This window comes from Halyomorpha halys, unplaced genomic scaffold, assembly GCF_000696795.3.
Source record: "Halyomorpha halys isolate HHAL.00 unplaced genomic scaffold, Hhal_1.1 Scaffold764.1, whole genome shotgun sequence".
Classification (NCBI taxonomy): domain Eukaryota; kingdom Metazoa; phylum Arthropoda; class Insecta; order Hemiptera; family Pentatomidae; genus Halyomorpha; species Halyomorpha halys.
Genome location: NW_027111457.1, coordinates 222197 through 233846, shown reverse-complemented (window position 1 = coordinate 233846; position 11650 = coordinate 222197). Strand labels below are relative to the sequence as shown.

Sequence of the window (11650 nt, the reverse complement as noted above, 5' to 3'; positions counted from 1 at the left end):
ATATATGAGAATAGAAGTAATTTCAATTTAAAATTAAATTTATTCCAACATATATCCAGTGATTTACAGGAGATAGTAGATAATTTAAGCTATTTTTGGTTAAGGATATAATCTTATTTCTGGATTATACATTTTTCAAGTTTTTAAATTCACAAAAAATTTAGTTGAACAATATTTAACCATCTTTAGCATTTCGTATAATAATATTAAACCTTAAACATTAATTAAAACAATGGATAAAAAAAAATCAGAATAACATGCTAAATATATATCAACACAATTGATGTCTAAAAACATATCTGAAAATAAATGGATTGAGCATACTATAGTATGTTAAAATACCTTATAATGTTACAAGATACCTTATGAGGTTCACAATAAAGTAATTTGAGTTTCTACCAGTATAGTGTTATGCTCGTTTCATTATACTTTTGTCAATGTAATAATATTTCTTTTGATATTTCGTAGTCTATACCCTTAGGTTGCAAAACTAATTCTGTGTAATTTTGTTTATTTTTAAAGTAAGAAAGCAGCTAAGGCTCACAGAGATTTGTGAAGTTTATTTATGCCGTTGATTGCTCAACATAATGCACGTGTCAGAATAAGCTTTAAAAAATTTGATCTGGAGGTTTTTTATTGAAAGATGGTCAATGTTCTGATCATTCTTCTGAAGTTGATGATGACAAATTAAATGCCATCATTGGATCGAATCATCAAAAATCCGTGCAAGAGAAAACCCTATATAATATAAGGAAAAGGACGTCTTGTTGTTGTGAACAACTGTTGAATTGTTGAGAAGTTGTTCAATATTTGAATACTGCACAAAGTGAAAGAAATTCATCACAAGAAATCAATATTTGTGTTACACACTTCCAACATAGTGCAATCAACCTTTTTTTTATTTTATTTTGTCTATATATGGAATATATTGCGAAATTTAAAATTTGAGTTTTCTATGGAAATACAATTTAACGAAGTACACCATGGCCAGGTACAATAGTACTTTATATCAGCTAAGTACTATCTTCATTTAAACAGTTTAACAGCGCTTAAATAACAAATTTTAAAAAAATTGTCACCTTAAGTACCTTTAAATTTGTTTATTTGAAAAAATAAACAGTGCTCATTATTAGAAATAATAAAAAATAAGATAAACATAAATACTAATTTTTATAACTGAAATATTTTGTACAAACATATAAATAAAGAGGATTAGTTGAGTAATAAAGTGATTCCTTCAGTTGAACCTGTGAGTGTTATTTCTTGTCCCCCTTTACCTTGTTGTTTTGTAAGTTTAGAACCCAAAGACATTTAGATACACAGATAGATAAATAGGCCAAAACACATAGATACAGGAGAAACATTTAGTTTCATATAGAAGCATATATATATATATATATATATATATATATATATATATATATCATCTACAGAGAAGTGCTAGAGAAGCTGCGGTTAGAGGACACCGCAGATCAAGGTATGTAACTATCAGTTAAGCACCCTGGATGGGCCCTGCAGCATTGAAGCAGTGTCGGTTGAGTAATTGAGCAATTGAGTAAGAGGGGTCTCAGGCGATCATAGGTCGAGACCTTTTAGAGAAAGTAGGAAAGCAAATTAAAAACAGAGGGGGTCAGTGAGATATAAGAATTGGGGGAGAAGCGATACAGTTGTCAGAAATTCATGAGGGACAGAAAAATTGGAGTAGATTACTCAGGGAAAGAGTTTGAAGGATGCAATATTATGTGAATATGACATTTAGTTTTAAGAAAGGGGACGTGCAAGATCCAGTCCCCTTCCTAAATGGTGCATGAAATCCTGTTGAAACATGATAGATTAACTCAGGTGAAGGAAATGGGTTATCCGCTGGCACACTGACAACACATCAGGGAGGAAATAGAAAGTCAATGAAGGTAAGAGATAATTATGGACTATTATGGACAGTAGGAAAGAATAATACACCAGGTGACAAGGAAAAATACCGAATAGTCATTGATTAACACAAAATGAGGTTTATGAGAAGTACCCTATGCCAAGATTCGAGAATATTTTGGACAGGTTAGACAGTGCAAATATTTTTAGCATATGGGACTTAAAGACAGAGTACCAATTAAAATGTACCCCAGGGATTAAGACAACATTTACCTTTGAATAAGGCCATTATGAATTTACTAGAATCCCATTTGGTCTGAAAAATGCATCCCTGACACTCCAGATGCTTATGGGCCAATTCCTCAGAGGACTGAATAAGGCAGTATGTCAGGTATACACAGATGACCAAATTGTTCAGTAAATCAGAAGCTATCTAAGGAGTGTGTTCTAGCGTATTAGATCATTTGTCCTTAAGCTGTCCTGAGAGAGGTCTGTGGAAAGTAAGATCAGATCAATCTCCAATGATAGTGTGAGACCAGATGTCAGGATGACATTACTAAAAGATGTTAAAATAGTATGGTGATTACTGGGGCGTACAACTATTTCAGAAGGTTATTTCCATTTCCAGACATGGCAGAATACCTTCTACCCTTTAATCATTTTTTGAAATAAAGTTACACAACAATATTAACACCAGGCATGGCAAACAATGTCCATAAATGCATTGACCAGTTGCAACAGGAACCGGTTTGGGAATTCCTTGATTTTGATAAACAGTTTATGCTCACAATCAATGCAAGTGAGTATGCTCTAGAGGCAGTGCTGTCGCAGGAGAGTGAAGGGTGAGACACCCAGTAGCATACGCAAGTCGGTGATGCAGGAGCCTATTACAGCGCCTTGAACATGAACTTCTTAGGAATCGTGTGGGCAGTAGAAAATTTCTGACCAAAGACAGGGTCGTTTCATATGACATTTTGTTTTTATTTTTAACAGGACAATTAAAATTTTAATAAATATGAAAGTTTAAGTATAAACAAAAGTAGTCTTCAGCACACATATACAAAAAAACAATAAATCATAAAAGGTATTAATCTATAATCATAATATATTATTCCACTGGGCAACATACAAAATTGGGCATTAATGAATGCTGATTCATATAATGATACAGTGATTCCATTAGGCAAAAAGATACAAGTCTCCTTGTCACCAACTCTCAGATGAGAGTTAATTGTAGATACAAATTATGTATCATTACTAATTATGAGAGATAGTTGACAGTGGATAATGAATGAGGAGAAGATGGTTGGGGGTGCGGTCAATGATAAACACAAATAAGTTCGATTAACTTAAGGCACAATAGAAACAAAAATAGTTGTTGATGAAACAAAAATTGATAAAAAAAATAGGCAAAAGAGAAACAAAAATAGTTAATACATTAGGCGTTTGATCTTCCAGCCAACAGCCCTGAAGAAGGCTAGAAACTCTAGCCAAAACATTGGCACATTAAAATAAGTTAATCAAACTTATTTGTGTTTATCATTGACCGCACCCCCAACCATCTTCTCCTCATATGTATCATTACATTAAGTAAAACTTGGCACAACTCTCTCCAGAGCACACAGTAAAAGAGTTTATCCCTCCCTTATAGCTGGGAAAATACTTTATTTTTTAAAGCATAAAAAACAAATGAAATGAATTTTTAATAGTCCATTCAATGTCCAAATAAATAAAAGCATTCAAATCTGCTTTGTTGGTGGTTCTTCTGGTTTACAGTATTTTTAAAATTTATAACTTTTAATATTTCGTATTGCATATAAAAAACATTAAAAAAATGTAGGGGACAGATGGTTGCCCTAAACAAATGTTGAATAACTGATTCAGTTTCATTCCCTTCCTCTTCATCATGTTTTAATTCTTTATGCAATATCTTTTTGATTTATCCATCTCTTAAATTAAATAAGTTTTTTTTTGTAATAGTAATTAATTTAGTAAACTTTTTTTAGAATGTGAAAGCAAAGTGAGGGAAAAATTGGATCTAGATCAGTAAACAGTGGCCTCGACATCGGTAAAGATCTGAGGTACTGAATTTAAGTAAACTCAATGGAATTGCTTTGGATGCATGCTACAACTAGACAACAAAGGAAAAGAGGATATAAAGTCCACACACAACATTAATATATTCTGTCAAACATAATTGCACGTCTATAATCAGATAACATAAGGTAACAACTTCATGTCGCTCAGTGTTTCCTCAATGGAATCTCGCTTTAAGATATCAAATATTGGAAGATCGTGGTTTCACAAAATTTATATTATAACTATGTAAATATATCAGTTCCCTAACACGTCTTTAAAATAAACTAAAAATAACCAAGAATGCATACTTTATTGCACATTTTTAATTTGATTCAACTTGAGTCAGAGGTTTGCTCAAAAGAGAAACAAAAATAGTTAACAACTATTTTTTTTCTCTTTTGACTGCAACCCTCACCATCTTCTTCATTATTTGAAATAATAAGGTTAATTATTTATATATATATATAATAATTAAAACATACTTTTAAAATGTTTAAAAAAACACTTAAAAGCCTAAATTGATTATACTAAAAATTGGAAATTCAGACATTTAATTACTATAAAGTATAAATAAGTATGCTAATTATTAAAAAAAAAAAAACCAAAAGCATTAATTAAATTTAATAAGGAATATACATGCATAGACAGAAGGCAACCGTTTAGAAAGGTAATTGTGCTGGTAAGGCAGATTAGAGGTGCAATAACGGTTGGATAGTATATAGGTAAAAATTTGATCAAGAGGAGGTCACTTCCTCCAACTGGAGTGAGGCCCATGTCGGTACTGGATAGACAGTCCCTTCCCTACATTAACAATTTCAATTAGTATCTAAAACTTATTTTGACCAAATATTACTTATTTGATAAATTAATAACCTAATATAAACCAAAATAAATAGGAGTGTCCGGAAGCTTATTGATTTTAATGTTAAAATAAATCCACTCTGTTTGTTCCTTGGTTTAATAAAATGAGAATTACTCTGAGAGGGTGAGGGAGGGGAGACACTGCAAGAGACTACTTTAGTTGTTATGGCTTAATTGATGTTCTACTACATTTTAATAAAATACCTACCCTTAAATAAACGTTAGTTTGTACAAAATAATGGAAGGTAGAACAATGAAAGATTGCAGGGGCAGAATAACCAAGCAGATTGATTCAGCAGCTAATGAAACTAAATTTGGCCAGAAAATCACATCACGAAAAGAGTACAACCACAGACGACCAAAACCTCTCTCCAGATAAGTAGTAAAACCCTTTAGACTGGAGTAGGAAACTCATCGTAACTGCCAGTTACCAACCTGCACTCTACGCCACAACCCCTGATGAAGACCTGAAACTCAGGTCGAAAAGTCGGAATAAAATAAATAAATATGGTTTTGTTTATTTATGTTGATCTTTGCTGACCGCACCCCACGACAAACTTCTCCCAGCATTATTCTACGGTCAACTATCTACACCTCATCATAAAAGTGAATAAAGTGGCTTGACCCATCCTCCTGTAACTGCAAACTGTTATTGAAGGATTTAATTTCAAAGCTGGTCTAAAGCAGTTGGATAAAAATTATATTAAAATCTTCTTAACAACTTTTAAATAAATTTTTTTTTTCTTATTACACATACGTACAACTTATTTAACTAATAAAAAAATTCAATTATTTAGATAAGTATAAATACACTGTTAAGTTACTTCGGCAAGAATACTAAGGTTATTTCGGTCATGCATAACAAATAAGAGAGATGAAGTTTAGTATTTTTGTATATCCAAGGACAGAACATAAAAATATTTGTAATCATGTGATTATGTAAAAACACAAATATAACTATTGTTAAGTTAAAATGATAATTAATCTTTCCCTAAGCAAGAAAATCAAAGGAAGTCTAACCTGTACTTTAATTTTTAATTTCATTAACGAGAGGTGAACATATTAGGATTAGGATTATGCTCAACCGAGGGTTAAACCACCATGAAAATATTGTTTTATAAGAATCGAGAAAGTAAAAAAAATCAATAAAAATTCAGAAAATTCATGAAAAATTAACACTAAAAGAAATAAAAAAAAAAAACTTCAAACCCTTATTAAATAGTTGAACTTAAAAGGAATAGACAATTTCTTTTTTAAAAATATATAAAGATGTTCATATAAGTCAACCACTTTCAAAATTAGCTAGTTGACTTTCTTTTCTTTTCTTCCGATAAGTCTTATAAAATACCATTTTCACTACATCGTGAAAAAGGAATGTAATGAATATCCAGGTATTGTTACTACAAAGGATTATTGAAAACTACATGGTAAAAATGAGGATTAATTTTTTTCAATTAAATATATAAAAATATATAAAGGTGTACGTACGTACATATGTAGATGTGTGCTCTAACAAATCATTAATTTTTTTGTATCTTGAATAAACTAATTAGACTCATAATCAAAGAGGCATAGCTAAATAAACAAATATCTCAAGAATTGGGAAAACCTGCAATTTAACTGGATTTAATCACCCAACTAAGCAGTGCTTTGTTGAAAAATTAAGGATTTATCACAATTTCTTATAGCAACCTCCCAAAGTTTGGAAACTAGTTTAACTTCCTGGTTTAATAATCCTAAGTTCACTTTAATTAAGCTGAGGTATGAAAATAGAATAAGCTGAGATTTACCATCAGTTTTTTAAAACAATTATATTTAAAATTTTGTTTCCTTGAAGTAAAGAACTGTGCTTTCATAAAAAATAAATATAGAGCTTTTATTCCTTTTTTCTTTGTGACTTGAAATGTCTAATTAATACTATGTTTATTTATTTTAAAAAAAATTAAATGTGGATATAACAAATGGAATTTACTAATTTATTTAAAATATAATCAAAACCCCTAGTAATGATAAGATAAAACACATTTTAATGAAAATTTTCCACCTTAGGGACTGCACTACTTTGCCTATTTCAGGACAGCATCGGCTCTTAAGTAACTAGACCAGCGGTCCCCCAACATATTTAGTCTCTGCACCCTTCTTAGGCTAAAAAAAATTGCAGCACCCTCCATGTTGGGTTAGAAAACAAAAATTATTCTTAGAGGTTGAATATCTAAGAAAAGAAGAAAAAACAGTTCCAAGCAAACACTGAAATGCACCGTATATTTGCTGTTTAAATTTCTTTCTTTTTTTTTTTTTTTGTAATATTTTGGGTAATAAGCTTGGAGCACACCTGAGTGCCATGGCATCCAGTATGGAAACCATTGGACTAGACCCTTTTCCTAATAGGTTCAGAATCTTTAGACACTGCTTGGTCAAGGATCATTCCTTTAATCAAAATCCATATAAGAAGTACCACTTTGGGTGATAACTCTTTAATATTTGTTTTTGGAAAAATTAATATTTGATCAAAAAATAATTTAAAACATGAAAATGAGAATTAACAAGACAGAATTTCTATTTCTTTCCTAGAAATAATTTGCTATACTTCAAAGAAAGCTATAAATCACAATAATAATGTAATAAGAAGAAAAGAAACAAAGAAGAATTTAGAAATAAATTTATAAAATATGAGAAAACAAAAAAATCTCCTGTGCAAACCCTCTTTCAGTGACACGCATTTTTTGCTGAATGGACTAGTACTTTGAGGAGATAAGAGTTCCACTAACATAACTCTTTAACAAAACAACAGATAATCCTCAATTTAATCCATCAAACCTCAACTTAAATAAACTTATTAAACAACATGGTTTTTCTAGAAGTGGGATCTATAAACCAGTAGGAGGCTGATGAAAAAAAAATTGAATAACCTATGATTTTAAGGAAAATAGAACTTAGCATAATTTAGAGGCTTGAAATCTACTTTGAATTGTTAGAACAAAGGCAATTCTACTTTTTATTGAAAGAATTTTTTTTTATTTACAATGCTACAATAAGAAATTATTAACTAATACTTTTTTAGTTATTGTTAGGTATTAAAAACAAACATGGCGACCTTAACTAAACACTAAATTTTAATTTATTCCTCTGGGGTTTGAAATTCGGACCACAGGTCAAATGAGCTTTTTCATTTGATGTCTACAATCACTTAGAAAGAGATAAACAATAAGGGGAGGACAAATGACAACCTAAGACCAAAGCAACAAATAAAAAAATGAAATAACTACTGGGTTTGAAAAAGGGAAGAGCTCAAATTGAAATTCAAATGAACAACTAGAACTCAGCTTTAAAAGACATTAAAAAGACAGAGGGATAGCAGGTGATGAGACCAACTAGTTATGTGAAATGGACATTGATTATGTTGCAGGCCACCTGTTTAGCCCCGAGATCTGCGCCCATACAGAATCCAAGTGTGCGATGTTTCTTCCATAAAGTACTAACCTCATAGATCAAATTAGGAAAACATGGAGGTTTGCGACAAAGAAATAGAAAGATTCCGATTACTTAACCTGAGGTCACCAAAAATAATAAACAGCTCTATTTAATTAAAGACTTGCTCCCCCTGTCAGAACCAATGCCACATATGTGTACACATAGAACTAATGAGACATGTGCACATACACCAATAATTTGACCCACTCTACCCCACACCTGCAGAAAATTAAAAAAACAAACAAAAATAAGAACATAAAACACAAAGAATGAACTACATTTATTCCTTCTTTTTTTTTTTTTTATATATATACTTTTTATATTGTAACAGTTAATTATTTATTTTCTATTTGTAATTTAACAATTAAGATACAAACTACAAAAAAAAGTAAAACAAAAACAATTTTGAGAGAAAACTTATTAGTGATAAATAGGGAATTACTATAATGAACTAGGATAAATAATATATAGATTAAGTTAAATCAACAAAGTTTTTTTCAAAATAAAATTTTGCTTGAGTAAAAAAAAAAAACACAAATCTTAAACCACGGCTGGAGCAAGTTTTTTTTTTAGAATAGTAAGCAAGAAAAATATTTTTATTAATATAAAAATAAAATCCAAATAGGGAATTTACATGTTGCTTTAACTGGGTATTTAAAGAAATGGATATTAACATACTATTAGCAGTCACTTATTGGTTAGTACTATTATACAGCTCAAGTATGTTGTATGGATCTACATAATTTAAATATGAAATTCTTCAATTCCTTATTTTTGTTTTTTATAAATGAAATTTATCAGAAGAGAATTTAAAAGTGACTAATTTTTTTTTTAAACAATAATCAATGATGAAAATAAGCAAAATATTTTACTGATTTGAAATGAAGAAGTACTTAAAATTATATATTAATGCAATTAGATAATTGTAAAGGTTATTCTGAGCAATGAACCACTCTTCTATATATAAAATACCTATTATTATAACTTATCGTAATGTGAAAAGTAATGCTCCAGCCTTGGCAAAATATGGCTAAGGAAGAATAGAGAACATACCAGAGAATGTGGGGAGAAAGAGAGATTGCGCTGCGGTCAGCTTCTCAGATATCTCACCGCTTTACATGGCACCTGGTGGTGACATCATCGCCTGAGCACCATTGGTCACCACTTCACTCCCGCTGCATAGTCCACACACACAATATTAACAATGCCATTCACCGAAAACGGAAGGCTGGTAAGTTTCCACAATAACAAGAGTATCAAAACAGGAATTTTTGTATATAATTTACCCATCCAAAAGGAAAAAATCAATATCTATAACTTAATACTTTGATCTTATTTGACGCATTTAGCAGTATTAATAGAATTTCATGGCAATGAGTATATCAATATTCAAATGCTATTTTGAAGTTTTTTTACATACAAAAGCACTGAAAACTAATAGCAATGAATATAATTCAAATATAATATAATTATAAGGAGTAGAAGTATAATTGAGATAGCACTGGTATATCCAAAATGATACAGTATAACAGTACAATGATAAAAAAATAGAACAAAAAAAATAAACAGTTCTGTTAATATCCCACAACACTTTAAAATATTCATAGCCTAAGAAAAATATTTGCCGAAATAACTTAAATACAAAAACAAAATAATTTAAACATGTTAAATATTTCAACTGTTTTATCACTACAGTTGAAAACTGTTATCCCTAAAATTTACAACTCAGTAAGAGGCACTCATGATAAATTATTAATAAAAGAACAATTTTCTCTATTTTTTTAAAAAAAAGCAATTTCATAAGGTTTAATGTTTCTAGCACAATATACTTTTGAACAATCTAAACTTCCTCGAGTTAATGAAAAAAAAAAAAGAGTTAATATTAACCACCTATCAACATTAAAAATAAATTAATGAACTTAAGATACATCTTATACTTTTACCACCTCTCATGATTCTTAAAAAGGAAACTTCAGTTTATAATATATTTGACTCGCACAGAAAATAATAACGTTTGGAAAATAACAACAGCATTGAATATAACAAGCAATTATAACAATTTTTTTTTAAAATGATACATTGTAATGTTAATGGCAGTAGTTTGTAACGACCAAGTTATAACACTAGAAAAAAATACTAAAACTGGCCACTCATTAGATAACCTAAATAATTGGTTTTATTTGTTAATTAAGAATACCTAAATTAAAACAAAATAAAAAAAAAAAGGAGATACTTTTGGTATAAATAAATTTGAATTATATAAAATTATGAAGGATTTTAATGATGGTGAACATGTATAAAGACTATATATAAAAAATATCCCTAATTCACCACTCAAACATAGAAATGAAATAAAGAATTCTAAAATCCAATGAAGTTTAATTAAATTTTTTTGTTTTTAGTTTTGATAGTAGATTATCACAAGGTAAAAGAATTTCTTCCAAAAACAATTAAATCACCTGTTAATTAACTGTTTTTTGTAATTTCTTTACCACGTGATAATCTAGTACCAAAACTGTATATAAAAAAAAGTTAAAAAGTTGAAACTGGACTAGGTTGGTTATGGCATTATATTCCTTAATTAATCTAGGATAGACAAAAGATTATAGGTAAATTAGTTTCTGAAGGAACATGTCTGAATATGACAACATAAGCAGTTTTTCATACATTTTAGAATTTATAAGTATAAAAGCTACAGTATAACAGGGAGAATTAAATTTCTTTCCAATCAGAAACTTTAATACTATTCCCTCACCGGAAAGATAGTAAATGTAATCTTCCTTACTCACTAGATACTACTCTCAGAATATTTGTTGCTTATATTACACAATAAAGTCACTCACGAAATTGTTTAAATAACTAATTTATCACTCTTATATCATAATGAAAAAGGAGGTAATGAAAATTTTAAACATAAAACAGTCAGTCATTGTATCCCAAATGGACAGATTTTTTTTTCAGGTTTTCATTGTCTTATGATAGAAGTCTGTGTATAGCAACATTTTCTTAGAGTTTTGCCTATATATATATATATATATATATATATATTTTATATATTTGATACCATTAATATTAAAGTTGTAATAAAAATTTAAGAAGTAAACTGTGTCAAAACCAACTGCATTATTAATTAATACATTTTATTTGTTTAAAGCCAAAAAAAAAACTAGAACAGCAGTGTAGATTTATAGGTATTAGGAACATTTAAGAGACAGTTGGTTTTCCAGCGTCAACTACAGACCTCAACAATGAGCAAGTGATCGTCTGGCAGGAGACCTCACTGGATTCTAATAAAACCTTAATTTTCCCTTTCTTACTGGATGTCCCCAAAACAGGGAAATATTATCTATATCTCTCATGCATTCATTAC

The 11650-nt window shown here is 29.7% G+C and overlaps 1 protein-coding gene across 5 annotated transcripts in view; it reads right to left on the bottom strand.

The window, feature by feature from the left end:
• Fs(2)Ket (Importin subunit beta Fs(2)Ket) overlaps nucleotides 1–11650 on the bottom strand; it is a 30069-nt gene that overhangs the window by 733 nt on the left and 17686 nt on the right. Inside the window, exons 17-18 of one of the 5 annotated variants that reach the window (XR_001343936.2) lie at nucleotides 9334–9455; nucleotides 4554–4749 (exon numbers count right to left, since the gene is read on the bottom strand). The exons of 1 other annotated variant lie outside the window; for it this stretch is intronic. Coding sequence is in view for 2 of the 4 variants with exons in the window: in XM_014429047.2 (XP_014284533.1) it covers nucleotides 4683–4749 (67 nt within the window). In the remaining 2 variants the exon portion in view is untranslated. Of the gene's footprint in view, nucleotides 1–4553; nucleotides 4750–9331; nucleotides 9456–11650 lie in introns of those variants that run through there. 3 more of the 5 variants (XR_001343935.2, XM_014429047.2, XM_014429048.2) reach the window with 3 other exon arrangements.